The 16,689-nt window shown below is 42.1% G+C and overlaps 1 protein-coding gene across 2 annotated transcripts; it reads left to right on the forward strand.

The window, feature by feature from the left end:
• Nucleotides 1–328: 328 nt before the first annotated feature.
• On the forward strand, nt 329–16,612 carry NDUFB6 (NADH:ubiquinone oxidoreductase subunit B6). 2 transcript variants are annotated; one of them, XM_055577814.1, is made up of 4 exons: nt 348–679; nt 4,606–4,698; nt 13,063–13,107; nt 16,442–16,612. In XM_055577814.1, exons 1-4 carry the CDS (start codon nt 500–502, stop codon nt 16,508–16,510), a joined length of 387 nt encoding a protein of 128 aa, XP_055433789.1. In that variant the 5' UTR covers nt 348–499; the 3' UTR covers nt 16,511–16,612. The 2 variants fall into 2 exon arrangements, with proteins under 2 accessions (XP_055433790.1, XP_055433789.1); XM_055577815.1 differs by lacking the exon at nt 4,606–4,698 and having other exon boundaries at nt 329–679.
• The last annotated feature ends 77 nt before the right edge of the window (nt 16,613–16,689 follow it).

A 16,689-nucleotide genomic window follows, 5' to 3' on the forward strand; every position in this document is an offset into this window, starting at 1 on the left:
GTCCAAGGGGTCGCAAAAGAGTCAGACACGACTTAGCAACTAAACAATAACAGCAACAGATGGAGGAACAGACGGAGACAGCTGCTCAGGGTCACTTTTCCAGTCATTGACAAAAGACTTAACGTCTCCACAGACTCTGTAGGTCCGTAGGGCGGGGGCGGGGGCCGCTTAGTTACCTGAAGAGTATGAGAGGTCGAAGGACTAGAGGTTCTGTTAAGGAAGAACTGGTGTGCTGGTTATTGGAAGAATGAGAATCCCCGCCCCCGCCCCTTCTGGTAATTTGGACCAGTACAGCCGGCGAGGTGTGCGGGGCTTTGCGCATGCCCAGCCACTACGCGCAGGTTGGAGTCGCTCGGAGGCAGGAGCAGAGTGACGTCATAACGGCGCGCCGCTCCCAGGCGTCCTCGCAAGGTCGCTTTGCAGTGCGGGAGCGCGCGTAAGTGACAAGACCCTGGTTCCGGTGCGCGCCGTCTCCTGCTGCCGTGGTATCAGCAGTGACATGTCGGGGTATACGCCCGAGGAGAAACTGCGGCTGCAGCAGCTGCGAGAGCTAAGAAGGCGATGGCTGAAAGATCAGGAGCTGAGCCCCCGGGAACCCGTGCTGCCTCCGCGGAGGGTGTCGCCTGTGGAGCGATTCTGGAATAAATTTTTGCAAGACGGAGCTCTCTGGAAGAACGTGGTGAGTGACCGCCCTTCCCAACCCCCACCCACTCTCGTCCCATCGCAGTCCACGACCTGGCTGCTGAGACAACCTGTTCGCTATAGCCGCATTAAGGACTGACTCGCTTTGTCCCCGGAAGTTCCCCAAGGGAGGGTCAGGTTCAGTCGAGACTGAGGCTTGTTTGGGACTCCGTCTGGTCCCAAGAGTCATGCACTGGAAGTCAGGAGTTCGGAGCTTGTATGGCTTTGGGATTGTCTTGCCCTTTGGCTCTCAAGTGTAATGAGAAGGAGGCGAATCCTTGCCTAGATTATACAGGACGTACAGGTTTGGCTTTCTTTTGACTGAGGAAACCTTTCCTCAGAAGGATGGCCAAGGATTCACTAGAGTTAAAATTCAATGATTTTAGTATCCAAGGACACTTGTGTGATTTTTGAGGTTGAGATTACACAGACCAACACTACACTCGACTACCCGAAAGCAGGATAATCCTCTAGCTGGTAATGCAGCTCCATGTTAATTACTGTAAAAGAAGAGGTCCTGTTGATATGCTGTTGATAGCTGTGAAAAGAAGAGAAGCGAAAAGCAAAGTAGAAAAGGAAAGATATACTCATTTGAATGCAGAGTTCCAAAGAATAGCAAGGAGAGATAAGAAAGCCTTCCTCAGTGGTCTGTGCAAAGAAATAGAAAGAAATAGAGGAAAACAATAGAATGGGAAAGACTAGAGATCTCTTCAAGAAAATTAGAGATACCAAGGGAACATTTCATGCAAAGATGGGCTCAATAAACGACGGAAATAGTATAGACCTAACAAAAGCAGAAAATATTAAGAAAAGGTGTCAAGAATACCCAGAGGAACTGTACAAAAGGGATCTTCACGACCCAGATGATCACGATGGTGTGATCATTCACCTAGAGCCAGACATCCTGGAATGTGACGTCAAGTGGGCCTTAGGAAGCATCACTACAAACAAAGCTAGTGGAGGTGATGGAATTCCATTTGAACTATTTCGAATCCTAAAAGATGATGCTGTGCCAGCAAATTTGGAAAACTCAGCAATGGCCACAAGACTGGAAAAGGTCAGTTTTCATTCCAATCCCTAAGAAAGGCAATGTCAAAGAATACTCAAACTACCGCACAGTTGCACTCATCTCACTTGCTAGTAAAGTAATGCTCAAAATTCTCCAAGCCAGGCTTCAACAAGACGGGAACTGTGAACTTCCAGATGTTCAAGCTGATTTTAGAAAAGGCAGAAGAACCAGAGATCAAATTGCCAACATCCGCTGGATCATCGAAAAAGCAAGAGAGTTCCAGAGAATCATCTACTTCTGCTTTATTGACTATGCCAAAGACTTTGACTGTGTGGATCACAATAAACTGTGGGAAATTCTGAAAGAGATGGGAATACCAGACCACCCGACCTGCTTCTTGAGAAATCTGTATGCAGATCAGGAAGCAACAGTTAGAACTGGGCGTGGAACAACAGACTGGTTCCAAATCGGGAAAGTAGTACATCAAGGCTGTATCTTGTCACCCTTCTTATTTAACTTATATGCAGAGTACATCATGAGAAATGCTGGGCTGGATGAAGCATGAGCTGTATTCGAGATTGTTGGGAGAAATATCAGTAACCTCAGATATGCAGATGACATCACCTTTATGGCAGAAAGTGAAGAAGAACTAAAGAGCCTTTTGATGAAAGCGAAAGAGGAAAGTGAAAAAGTTGGCTTAAAGCTCAACATTCAGAAAATGAAGATCATGGCATCCGGTCTCGTCACTTCATGGGAAATAGATGGGGAAACAGTGGAAACAGTGTCAGACTTTATTTTTTTGGGCTCCAAAATCACTGCAGATGGTGACTGCAGCCATGAAATTAAAAGACGCTTACTCCTTGGAAGGAAAGTTAGGACCAACCTAGACATATTCAACAGAGAGGGCAATGGCACCCCACTCCAGTACTCTTGCCTGGAGAATCCCATGGACGGAGGAGCCTGGTAGGCTGCAGTCCATGGAGTCGCTAGGAGTCGAACACGACTGAGCGACTTCACTTTCACTTTTCATTTTCATGCATTGGAGAAGGAAATGGCAACCCACTCCAGTGTTCTTGCCTGAAGAATCCCAAGGACGGGGGAGCCTGGTGGGCTGCCGTCTCTGGGGTCGCACAGAGTCGGATACGACTGAGGTGGCTCAGCAGCAGCAGCAGCAGCAGACATATTCAAAAGCAGAGACATTACTTTGCCAACAAAGGTCCATCTAGTCAAGGCTACGGTTTTTCCGGTAGTGATGTATGGTTGTGAGAGTTGGACTATAAAGAAAGCTGAGTGCCAAAGAATTGATGTTTTTGAACTGTGGTGTTGGAGAAGACTCTTGAGAGTCCCTTGGACTGCAAGGAGATCCAACCAGTCCATTCTAAAAGAGATCAGTCCTGAGTGTTCATTGGAAGGACTGATGTTAAAGCTGAAACTCCAATACTTTGGCCACCTGATTCGAAGAGCTGACTCATTTGAAAAGACCCTGATGCTGGGAAAGACTGAAGGCGGAAGGAGAAGGGGACGACAGAGGATGAGATGGTTGGATGGCATCACCGACTCGATGGACATGAGTTTGAGTAAACTCTGGGAGTGGGTGATGGACAGGGAGGCCTGGTGTGCTGCAGTCCATAGGGCTGCAGAGAGTCAGACACGACTGAGCTGAACTGAACTGAACTTCCTTAACCACCACTATGTACATTTAACACATTCTTTTGTTTAAGAATGTCATTCCTGGACTTTACTCTGCAGAAGATCATTCAAGTGTTGTCTTTATTTTCGGGGTCTCTTCACATTTTCTTAAAGCTGTTGTTAAGTCACATCAGTTATGGGTGATGAATACTGTATCTCGGAATTCCTTGGGACTTTGGCTAATAATAGTGGTAATAAGTAACACTTGGGTGCTTACTTTGTGCCTGGCACTTTTATGTGTGTTCAGGATGGGGAACACATGTATACCTGTGGCGGATTCATTTTGATATATGCCAAAACCAATACAATATTGTAAAGTTAAAAAATAAAATTAAATTAAAAAAAAAAAAAACTTAAGGTTTTACTGCTGTAATGTAGAAACTTTCCTCATCCTTATTGTAAATGTGTGGGAATGGAGACCTACAAAAATTCAGTGATTTACCTAGGGTCACAGGGCTAGTACTAGGAGTTCACTTTGAAATCCATGTATATCTACTTTCTTACTGTGCTACAAAGTCTGTCAAAGAATGTATTCAATGCTAACTTTTGGTGGTAAAATTCAACTCTCCTCCCCTCTCCCACTTTGTATCTCTGATATTACTCACTGGCAGCCACTGATTGAAAGTTGACAGCCAGTGATTTAAGGAAATAATCATTTGTTGAAATCTGTCTTGCCTTACTTAAGAGTTAACGTTCTCTTCCGTAATCATATCTATTATAACACTTATAATCTAGGTTATCCATTCCCTGAAAGGATAGGTCTCTTTCACTGAAATTGGCTGCCATGGAAAAACTCCATTTTTAGCTGTCTTTTGCCTTTCTTTTTAAAAACAGCATGTGTAAAGGCACCTCAAAGTGAGCTTGGGCCACCCTTATCCCCGTAGGTAAAACATTCTTTTTCCGGCATTAGTGTACTCAAGGTTGTCCACTCTACACGTGGAATATGTTATGTTGATCATGCGTATTGGTGTTGATCGTGCATATCTGAAGTTGATAAATCAGGGAAATGACTTTACCTGAAAATTCTATAGTTTTGGTTACTCTGGTTAAATCAGTGAAACTTACTCTCATTTTTTAATGCCATATTTTATCATAAATTTATATTAAGGATATTTTTAGAAATCTTTTTAAAGGCATGCATCTATGCATATATTACTGTAGTTTGGCAAAAAAAAAAAAAAAAAGTGAGAAATCTATTTATCTCATGTATTTTTTTTCTCCCCCAGATCTATAAGACATACCGACACAGTATCTTTGCTTTTACTCATGTACTTATTCCTGTCTGGATTATTCATTATTATCTCAAGTATCACGTGACTGTAAGTATGCTTTAAGTATGTGTTTTTCAGAATTTATTTATTTTAAAAATATTTATTTATTTATACTTGACTGCGCCGGGTCTTTGTTGCTGTGGGCCGGCTTTCTCTAGGTGCGGCGAGTGGGAGCGGCTCTACGTTGCAGCGCACTGGCTTCTCGTTGTGGTGGCCTCTCTTGTTGTGAAGGACAGGCTCTAGGGCAGTGGGCTCAGTAGTTGTGGCACATAGGCTAAGTTGCCCCATGGCATGTGGGATCTTCCCCGACCAGGGTTGGAACTTGTGTCCCCGCCACTGACAGGCAAATTCTTAACTACTGGACCACCAGGGAAATCCCAGAATATATTGTTAATATTGCACAAAATTATTTCCTCTATGGGTTTGCCTTACCCTCCTCTGATCTTATAAGTTCAAGACCTTATAACTGATCTTGAATTACTTTGAATCCTTTTCAGTAGATGGTTTAATGAAACTTAACTAATGCATGGTTTTTCAGAAAGTTAATTTTTAAAAATAAGCTTATTTATTTATTATTTTTGGCTGTGCTGGGTCTTCATTGCTACACGGACTTTTCTCGTGGGGGCTTTTTCTAGTTGCAGCATGCAGGCTTCTCACTGCAGTGGCTTCTCGTTGCAGAGCACAGCCTTGAGGGTGCGCATGCTTCAGTATTTGTGATGCACAGGCATCCCCGCAGCATGTAGGATCTTCCCGGATCAGGGATCGAATCCATGTCTCCTGCACTGGCAGCCTGATGCATTTAACACAAAGCTACCAGGAATGTCCCAGAAAATTTAATCTTTATATTAGTTGGTTACAACTTGAATCGTATTTCCTCATAGAAATGATGTTTTAATGATCAGGAATGTAGTTGATCTAATAATACTGGTGCAAAATTGGGGTCCTGAGTCTGGAAAAGAGAACAGAATTTCTGCTCCTTTTTTATTGAGCACAGATCTGATATAAGATAGAATTCAAAATGGACAAAGGTCTTTGTCATCATTTCCTTTTCCTTTGTTCTATCTGGTTTTTCACAACTTACTTTCTTTAGAATTCAGTGTGTCCAGAACATCTGCATGTGATGATTGAACTCAGCCTGTTGCCTTATTTTAAAGGCTCAGGATACCTTGGTGGGGGCTCTCCAGGTGGCACTAGTGGTAAAGAACCTGCCTGCCAACGCTGGAGACATGAGACACAGGTTTGATCCCTGGGTCGGGAGGATCCCCTGGAGGAGGGCACGGCAGCCCACTCCAGTATTCTTGCCTGGAGAATCCCATGGACAGAGGAGTCTGGTGTGGGCTACAGTCCATAGGGTTACAAAGAGTCAGACACAACTGAAGTGACTTAGCCTAGCATACCTTGGTGTAGGGTGTTAGATCCCGGCACGGTGAGGAAAGAGTACATTTCAGGGAGTAGAATGGAAGAAGAGTGGTGATAGTTGCCTGCCCAGCGTGGAGTTTTATAACCCAAAGACTGAGGAGGATATTCTTGTACCCAGTGATGAGTGTTAGGTCCCGAATGGGTTGGGGGTTGGCGCGTTGATGAGTGTACCTGTTTGGAGAGCTGCAGTGGCAGCAACCTGGGGTAGGAGATTGGAACCTAAGCCTGGGGAGGAGGACATCAGGGAGAAGTGTGGTTTGGGGCAGTGATGGAGTTGGCAAGCCAGAGTAAAGTGTCAGAACCTGAATGAGGTGAGGAGGTTATTTATACTAGAGTGTGGTGGTGATGATGATAGGAGGTTGGTTTTACGCATGTTGAATTCTATGTGGCAGGCAGTGAGAAGCTTTCCATTTTTAAATAGGAGAGTGAGTTGATTAAAGTGATATACAGTAAGTCTCCTACATATGAATGAATTCCATTCTGAGAGCATGTTCATTAAATCCAGTTTTTTTTTTTTTAAGTCCAACCAAGTTTGCCTAGGTACCCAACTAACACAGTGGTCTATGAAGTACTGTACTGTAATAGTACAGTATTATACAGTATATATACACTGTATAATAGCACAGTATTATTCAGTATATATACACTGTATAATAGCACAATGCAGTGTATATACTGTATAACAGTACAGTATTATATAGTATAATACTGTATATGCAGTTTTATATACTGTTTTATGTATACTGTATAATACTGTATATACAGTTCAGTTCAGTTCAGTCGCTCAGTCATGTCCGACTCTTTTCGACCCCATGAATCGCAGCATGCCAGGCCTCCCTGTCCATCACCAACTGCCGGAGTTCACTCAGACTCACGTCCATCGAGTCAGTGATGCCATCCAGCCATCTCATCTTCTGTCATCCCCTTCTCCTCCTGCCCCCAATCCCTCCCAGCATCAGAGTCTTTTCCAATGAGTTAACTCTTCACATGAGGCGGCCAAAGTACTGGACTTTCAGCTTTAGCATCATTCCTTCCAAAGAAATCCCAGGGATGATCTCCTTCAGAATGGACTGGTTGGATCTCCTTGCAGTCCAAGGGACTCTCAAGAGTCTTCTCCAACACCACAGTTCAAAAGCATCAATTCTTCGGTGCTCAGCCTTCTTCACAGTCCAACTCTCACATCCATACATGACCACTGCAAAAACCATAGCCTTGACTAGACAGACCTTTGTTGGCAAAGTAATGTCTCTGCTTTTGAATATGCTGTCTAGGTTGGTCATAACTTTCCTTCCAAGGAGTAAGCGTCTTTTAATTTCATGAATGCAGTCACCATCTGCAGTGATTTTGGAGCCCAGAAAAATAAAGTCTGACACTGTTTCCACTGTTTCCCCATCTATTTCCCATGAAGTGATGGAACCAGATGCCATGATCTTCATTTTCTGAATGTTGAGCTTTAAGCCAACTTTTTCACTCTCCACTTTCACTTTCATCAAGAGGCTTTTGAGTTCCTCTTCACTTTCTGCCATAAGGGTGGTGTCATCTGCATATCGGACGTTATTGATATTTCTCCCAGCAATCTTGATTCCAGCTTGTGCTTCTTCCAGCCCAGCATTTCTCATGATGTACTCTGCATATAAGTTAAATAAGAAGGGTGACAATATACAGCCTTGACGTACTCCTTTTCCTATTTGGAACCAGTCTGTTGTTCCATGTCCAGTTCTAACTGTTGCTTCCTGACCTGCATACAGATTTCTCAAGAGGCAGGTCAGGTGGTCTGGTATTCCCATCTCTTTCAGAATTTTCCACAGTTTATTGTGATCCACACAGTCAAAGGCTTTGGCATAGTCAATAAAGCAGAAGTAGATGTTTTTCTGGAACTCTCTTGCTTTTTCGATGATCCAGCAGATGTTGGCAATTTGATCTCTGGTTCCTCTGCCTTTTCTAAAACCAGCTTGAACATCAGGAAGTTCACGGTTCACATATTGCTGAAGCCTGGCTTGGAGAATTTTGAGCATTACTTTACTAGCGTGTGAGATGAGTGCAATTGTGCGGTAGTTTGAGCATTCTTTGGCATTGCCTTTCTTAGGGATTGGAATGAAAACTGACCTTTTCCAGTCCTGTGGCCACTGCTGAGTTTTCCAAATTTGCTGGCATATTGAGTGCAGCACTTTCACAGCATCATCTTTCAGGATTTGAAAGAGCTACTGTAATATACAGTACAACAGTACAGTATAGTATTTTTCACACAAATAATACATAAAAGTGACAGTGAACAACAACAGTACCTTGAAAAGTACAGGAGTACAGTACAACAGCTGACATACAGGGGCTGGCATCAGGTGAATGAGTCAGAAGAGTTACTAACTAGAGGAGGGAGAGGGGGTGGGAGATGATAGAGCTGAAGGATTGTCAGCAATAGGAGATGGAGGGCAAGCTGAAATTTCACTCAGGCCTTACATGATTGGGCATGCAGACACATTTACATCTTTGAAAGTTTGTAACTTGAAGGTTTGTGTGTAGGGGGCTTGATCTATTTTGGAAACAGTGACTTTATTTTCTTGGGCTCAAAAATCACTGCAGATTTTGACTGCAGCCATGCTGCAGTCAAAGACACTCCTTGGAAGAAAAGCTGTGACCAACCTAGACAGCATATTAAAAAGCAGAGACATTACTTTGCCAACAAAGGTCTGTCTCGTCAAGGCTATGGTTTTTTCAGTAGTCATGTATGGATGTGAGAGTTGGACCATAAAGAAAGCTGAGCACTGAAGAATTGATGCTTTTGAACTGTGGTGTTGGAGAAGACTCTTGAGAGTCCCCTGGACTGGTTGGATCTTGACCTCCAGTACTTTGGCCACCTGATGCAAAGAACTGACTCATTTGAAAAGACCCTGATGCTGGGAAAGATTGAAGACAGGAGGAGAAGGGGATAACAGAGGATGAGATGGTTGGATTGAATCACCGACTCAATGGACAAGAGTTTGAGCAAGCTTGGGAGTTGTTAATGGACAGGGAAGCCTGGCATGCCGCAGTCCATGGGGTCGCAAAGAGTCAGACACAACTGAGCTACTGAACTGAACCTATCTATTTAGGAAAACATAAAAACATAGAACTGTAGGGCGAGTTGGAGGGAGGAAAGTAGTGATGTCAAGCAAATCAGCAGAGGCTGTTTCAGTTTACTGGCTGTTAGTTGATAAGAATCTGATTAGGTAGTAGTGAGCCAGAAGATAACTTTTTAAAGAAATAACCCAAGGTGGGGATGAAATAAAATTTCACAGTCATTTTGACTCTAAAATTTTTAGCCTTGAAAGTTCAGGGTAGCAAAATTTGCCACTCCACAATGTCTCTTTGGCATGCAGATTAAAATGACATAAGCCACTCCCATTATGTTTCTATTGGTCAGTGTTAGACAAGAGATAGAGCTTCCCTGGTGGCTCAGATGGTGAAGAATCTGCCTGCAATGCAAGAGACCTGGGCTTAGTCCCTGGGTCAGGACCATCCCCTGGAGAAGGGAATGGCTACCCACTCCAGTATTCTTGTCTGGAGAAATTCCATGGACAGAGAAGCCTGGCGGGCTACAGTCTATTAGGTCACAAGAATTGGTCAAGACTGAGCCGCTAACACTTTCACTAACTTCTTAAAATAATGTAGATTAGAAGACCTGTTCCAAGAAGGGAACTATCACCATAGATAACTATAATATGAACTCTAGATGTGGTAGACAGGAAGAAACCTAGCAAAGGCTATTGAAATTCCCTACTGTGTCCCATCGTCTCTCATGGTCTAGCAGATGTTTGTTTCCCAAACTTTTGATTTTCCATCTCCATGTGAATTGCCTTCCTCTCCAATGAAGTCCCAAACACTTACTCCCAGCGTCCTTTTTTGTCTTTAGCCTAAGATGGTATTTAACTCATTTGGGGAGTTACTTGGTTCTCCTGGGTCTCTCCCATGTGTACATGTTACTGACTTTTGTTTGCTTTTCTCCTATTAATCTGTCTCATGTCAACTTAATTCTTAGACCAACCAGAAGAGCCTAGAAAGGTAGAGGAAAATTTCTTGCTCCACAACTGAAGTTATAAGTACTTTGTGAAGGAAGGCTTTCTGGAGATGGGGAGGAGGTAAATGTGCTTAGGCGCATGTGCTGCCCGGTCAGTTGCTGTGGAAGTCTGAGTGGACGTGGGCTGTCTGACATGGTAGAAACATGAGATTAGTGGAGGCCAGGGGGATGAAGAATTGGGGGTTAGTGTTTCATTTTATAAACCAACAGAAAATCTTTCTTCAGCCATTAAAAGGGGGCGAACAATGTATGGCTAAGGGTCAGAGTGTAGTTTACATTTCTGTCGTTGATGAGCTTAAACAAAGTTTTATATCCATGTTCACCTACATGTCCACAGCCGGCTTTGTGTCCTGATGGTGGTGGTTTAGTCACTAAGTTGTGTCCAACTCTTGCGACACTATGGACTGCAGCCCGCCAGGCTCCTCTGTCCATGGGATTCTCCAGGCAAGATTACTGGGGTGGGATGCCATTTCCTTCTCCAGGGGATCTTCCCAACCCAAGAATCAAACCTGGGTCTTCTGCACTGCAGGCAGATTCTTTACTGACTGAGCTGTGAGGGTAGCCTTGTATCATTATACCTCTTATTTTTTTCAGTGTCTTAACATGCAGGACCCTAGAGAAGAAAAAATGTTACTGTCTGTGAAATTTTTTTTAAACATCTAAGAGTGGTTTTTATGTGCAGGAATAACTGTTCCAGTTACCCGAAATATAAATTAATATTCAATTTCTTAGTTTCAATTTAAAAACTTTTGATTTTTTTAATTCAATTTTAAAATTCTGTTAACTAGACAATACATCGAGTAAAATATGAAGTCTCTTTTCTTTGTTCTTATTATCTTTGGATAATTCAAATTGAATTTCCATAAAACAATTCCACTTACAAACATCATCAAATTCTCTTAAATGTTTTAAGCTGCATTTATATATTTTATGTATTCAGTTTTAAGTATTTATGACAGGGGTCCCAACCTCAGGACCAACCTCCAGGTTCTAATGCCTAATGATCTGAGATGGAGCTGATGTACTAATAATAGAAATAATGATCTGAGATGGAGCTGATATAATAATAGAAATAAAGTGACAGTAAATGTAATGTGCTTGAATCATCCTGAAACCACTCCCTGCCTCACCCCCATGGAAGAATTATCTTCCAGGAAACTGACCCCTGGTGCCAAAAATGTTGGGGACTGCTGAATTTTACAGGACACATTAATGACCCTGAAAAGGAAAATCTTTTTAAATTTAAAATTCACACATCTAAATGCATTTTAACTAGAATCTGTATTAAATTTGACATTCACCTGTTTATACCCTGGCTTAATTTACCTTGTCATAGCTATATTTAACTGAATATTTCTAGGATGGAAAATATACTTATCTCCTCAGAGAAAAAGATTTTAACTACCTGCAGTTGCTGGGTTGACAATTTGAGCCATTGATATGGTGGCTTATCTGAGGAATTCATACTTCTAGATGATTTTTCCTGGACAGATGGACATAATTACAGATTTTGGGTCAGTAGATGTCCACAGGCCTCTCCTTTACCTTCCTCTTTCTCTTGGTTTGGGTAGGCCTGCATGCTCAGTACTGTTACAACGAGTTCACTTCAGCTAATACCTTTATGCAGCATTAAATTGAACATCCTCTGTGAAGATATTTCAGTATCTTCTTGCCTCTGGCTGCAGTTTTTAGAGACATACGAATCTGCTCACATTGTTTTATGAGCTTCTCTCCTGCTTTTGGTTCCAATTTGGCTAAGTCTTACATCATGCCAATAATCTTTTAAATTTCTGGTGTGGTATCTTGTACAGATGTGTGTGCTTAATAAGTACATTTATTTAGCACTTCCTGTGTACAAGGCACTGTTCTAAACACTGTAGGGATACAGCACTGAACAAGGCAGATTGAGTCCGTCTTCGTGAAATGTTTGTTCTAGTCTTGGAGACTGGCAGTAAATAGATAAGCAAATGTTGCAAGATAATGTTACAGGAGGTGGTTAAGTCTGTAGAAGAAAAACTTAAGAGTAAAAGACTAGAGAATGATAGGCACTGCTATTCTAATTAAGCTTCTTTGAGGATATGCTCTTTGAAAAATGTTAATGAACTGAGGATATGGAGAAAAGCGGTTCAGGCAGAGGAGTCATGAGGTGGGAGGGTTCTGAGGCGCAGGCAGGCCTTACAGGGTGTACTAACGCAGAGGCGCCGCTGCGACTACAGCGCAGCGCTGGGGTGGGGGAGGTAGTGTGAGATCACAGCGTTGGCCGAGGACGTTGGCTTTTGTATTTTTTCTTAAGAATTATGAAACTTTGAGCAGAGGAGTGATGCATCTTAATCACTGTAGGAACTTCCGTGGTGGTCCAGTGGTTAAGGCTCTGGGCTCCCGATGCAGAGGGCCTAGGTTCCATCCTTGGTCAGGGAGCTAGATCCCATATGCTGCAGCTCAGAGCCCGCAGGCCACAACTAAAGATCCTGCATGCTGCAACTAAGACCCAGTGCAGCCAAGTAAATAAATATAAAAAAAATTACTCTTTCTGCAGTGTGGAGAATAGACTGTAGGAGGGCACATGCAGAAGTCAAGAGACTAGTAGGTGAAAAAATGGGAGCAGCTTGGACAAGGGTAGTAGTATATTAGAAGTGGTGAGAAGCACTTAGATTCAGGATAAATCCTCAAGGTGGAGTCAGCAGGATCTGCCAAGCCAGGGGTTTTGGCCTTTGTAACTAGGAGAATGAAAGTGCTGTTGCAGAGATTGGGAATAGTTTGGGGCTGAGGGATGTTAAGTGTTGAGCCTGGCTAAGTTTGCAATGCCTGTTTGATCAAGTAGATCTTGAGTAAATAATTGAATGTATGAGCCTGAAGCTTAGTAAAAATTTGGGATATGATCAATGTATTTTAGAAAAAACTCTAAAACCATAATTAACAGAGAATTACTTTTATTGCAGACAAAACCATATACCATCGTTGAAAAGAAGCCCAGAATATTTCCAGTAAGTCTTAAAACATCTACTTTTTCTTTTGCTTATATTTCTCTCTCCCTTCCCAAATGATCATTAGACTAAAATTCTTCTTGCTGAAAGTTTTAAGTACCTATTGCATACTCTTTAAAAAAAAAAAGGAGGAAATAGTGTGATGTAGCAACTGGAGTTAAACCTGGGACATGGGCACATTCTTTTCACCCTGGCTGTAAAACTTGTGTGACTTTTGTAGTCCTAAAGTGAATTGAAAGTCCCAATAGTTTTTCACTGGTGCCCTGTTTCATGTGGGTTAAGGATTTAGGGCACTGTCCTGAGCAGACACCTGGGCATTGCAAGAGCAACTGAATTCTTCTTTTATTATTTTGAAACTTATTATCATTTCCTGTGACAGTTTGACCATAACCTCTCCATATGTGAATTTAAAATGTTATTGTGTGCTTTAAATTGTACGCTATGGATATGTAGGCTATTAACCTAATTTAAAATGATTTTTTTTACCATTAAAAGGTTACTTATTAGTTGGTATTTTGCCGGCTGTTCATGAGGTTATTGTTTAGCAGAGTCAAATACATGTTATGTTCTTTTCCCATTTCTAGTCACAGATAATGTATTACCATCAATCTCTAAGTTATGTACTTCTAGAAAACAAAACTGTAGATTCTTGCTTCCATCAAATGACATAGTCACAACAATCCATTGACAAGTGCAGCGGAAGGGAATTTTAGGGAGAACCACCAAAATTGGCTAACTCTTCCAGTTGGAATTCTGCTTTAGGAAAAAGGAGATTTCTTCTGTATTTGTGTATAATTGGTGTTTGTCAGGGCCCAGTTAGCCTCATTTATCTTGCTGGTTTCAACCAGTTAGGTAATTTATTTATTCTTCCATTTATATGTTTGTTATTTATTTTGCCATTACTGTTTGAAGGAAAAGGAGGAGGATCTCTTTAGAAGACCAGTATTTTTTGCTACTGTGATTCTTTCCTGTTTCTGTACCATTGACCCATTTGAGAAGTTGCTCCTTTGAGGACCTGAAGAGTGCTCATCTGTACATACCTTGGAATAGGATAGACAGTAAGAAATAAACCCCCAAATCTCAATGGCTTACCAAAAGTTTATTTCCTGTTGATATCACAGACTAGTATAGATCAGACAGTTATAGTTAGGCCATTGAGAATATGCAGCTCCAAGATCACAGGGTTGAATATCTCAGAGGATAATTTTAAGGTCTAAGCTTGGATGTAGCTTACATCACTTCAAGTCCTGTTGGCCAGGATTTATTCTTATGGTCCCAGATATCTTTGTGCTTTTTTATATTTCCCAGCCTCCCATACCTGGAGTCTCTGCCACAGTCTATCTTTCTAGTCAACAAATGGCTCTCTGCTTCCTTCTTCCCACACATGTAACACAAGACCTTTTCCTTGGGAGAAACCCCAAGATCCCATTCCATCAATGCAACCTTAGACTGCCAGATGATGCACAGTAATATCTGTCAGGGTTAATCTTGGAGATTCTTCTCTTAGAGATTTGAGGATCAATGACAAGTGAACTGTATCCCTTGTCCCCCCAACCACACCCATTATTATGCTATGCTGTGGACAGCAGAGCAGTCACTTGGTTCTGAAACCCCACTGATCAAACACTGTGAAGACTCCTAACCCCTGTGTGTGGGAAGTTATTTGAATGGGACTGATTTTGCTTCTGGAGGAAACACCTTTGTTCATTGTTCTTCCTGATTCCTGGCGGGGAGCGTCACAGGGGCGCATCCTTTGTTTTTCTTTATCAATCTAGACCACATCTAAAATGAGGATTGGGAAACATACCCTTCTTAGGGTTGTACAGCCTTTAAAGTCCACCTCAGGTTCACAGAAGGTTGAGGGCCAGAGAAAACAATCACAAGCTTTTGTTTCTGTGTTTGGTTTCTTGGACCATCTAGTTCTCACATTTAGCAGGCATGGAAAGACAAACTTGGTAGGAGTCTAATCTTTGTGCTTCTAGTCAGCCCCACCTGCCAGTATCTGTGGTTTGTACATAGTTACCAAGTTCTTTCATTCCATTGTCCTCACCCTGCTGCTGTCTACTCAGTGGCAGCTGTGTGGAAGCCACTGAGACATACTCTGGCTCAAGGGCTACTTTGGCTTCAGTCTGATCTTTGCATGGTGCTGGGTCCCTGTTTACTCAGCTTTATGGGCTTCTCAGAATCTTCTCAGTGTTAGCTCCTACTCTTTAGAGATTCAGAAACAATCCATCTGATTTTCTAATATTGCATGGTCCTGAATTTTTAGATTCTTATTTTTATTTCTCTTCTCAAATCAGCCACTTCTCACCTGGGCTTACGTTTCTTAAAGTATATTCCTAAGGCGGCCATTAGTGTAGTAGTTAAACCCATACTCTAACTTTTTTCCAGGTACTTCTCCTAGAACCTCTTAAGTTATTGGTGCTTCTAAGTGATTAGTGCCTTTTGTTTCCATCTCTTAGCCTCCAGTGCCAGTGGCTTGAGGCCAGATTGCTAAGCCAGTGCCATATAGCTCAATTTTTATTACAGCAGCATTCATACCAGTTCAGGTTAATTTCTGTGTCAGGGTAAAGCTAGCTGTGGAAACAGGTTTTCCCCAAAATGTATACTGGCTTACACTAATACAAGTTTATAGTCCTGAGCAACCAGGACAGGGAATGGCAGGTGGTGATGGGATAATTCTGCCCTACTCAGTCAATTCATGGACTGTGAGGCTTATGGAATCTGCTATGTTAAACAGAGAGCTGAAGTGAAAGCTAAGTACTTTGCCTAAAATTATACAGCTTGTCAGTGGAGGGTTCCAGGATTCATACTACTTGGTCCTAGCTTTAAAGTCCCCTCCTGTTCTGTGACACACGCTGTATCTAGGTTTGGAAAGCTGGAAAGACAGCTGGACCAGCTGCCTGGGCAAAGTTTGCAGGTCTGTCTCTAATATCTGTTCTGAGCCAAACAGTAAACTGGCGGCTGCCTACCATATTTAGTTGCTGGGAATATATACCACCTTGTATTGAAGTGAAGCTGTTTCCCTACAACTTCTTTCTAGGGCTTCTCCTATTTTGGGGGGCCAAGCAAATAAAGATCATCCTTCTGTCACTTTGTAAAGACAACTTTCATGTTCTTTGTGGTTGTTTGGTTCGAGTAAAACTTCCCCTATTTGTTCCTTATTTCTTAAGATTTTGGATACTGGTTTCTTCTCTTTAGACAGCTTCTATTTTACCTATGTCATTTTTAAAGTTTGAATGCTATAACTGAGCTAGGTTTTCCAGATGAGCTCAAAGGCGAACTGTTACCTCTGCTGACAAGATTTATCACTAATGCACTTTTGTTTTTCTAGGGTGATACAATTCTGGAGACTGGAGAAGTAATCCCACCCATGAAAGAATTTCCTGATCAACATCACTGAAGATTACTTTAAAATTTCAAAGGTGTATGGGCCTAAGTTTGTTGCTACATTACCAACTTATTTAAAGTATTTTCTGGAAAAGTAATAAAGTTTACTCACATATGTGTTGTCTGTTTCTTCCCAACCTGTGCCATTCTCTCTGTACAATTTGAGACTGAATTATCTAACTAAGTAAAAAC

This window comes from Bubalus kerabau, chromosome 4 (genome assembly GCF_029407905.1).
Source record: "Bubalus kerabau isolate K-KA32 ecotype Philippines breed swamp buffalo chromosome 4, PCC_UOA_SB_1v2, whole genome shotgun sequence".
Lineage (NCBI taxonomy): Eukaryota > Metazoa > Chordata > Mammalia > Artiodactyla > Bovidae > Bubalus > Bubalus kerabau.

Coding starts and splice junctions, on each gene's coding strand:
- NDUFB6 (XM_055577814.1), top strand. CDS start 500: ATGTCGGGGTATACGCCCGAGGAGAAACTGCGGCTGCAGCAGCTGCGA. Junction 4,699..13,062: donor ATCTCAAGTATCACGTGACT/GTAAGTATGCTT, acceptor CTTTTATTGCAG/ACAAAACCATATACCATCGT. Junction 13,108..16,441: donor AGAAGCCCAGAATATTTCCA/GTAAGTCTTAAA, acceptor TTGTTTTTCTAG/GGTGATACAATTCTGGAGAC.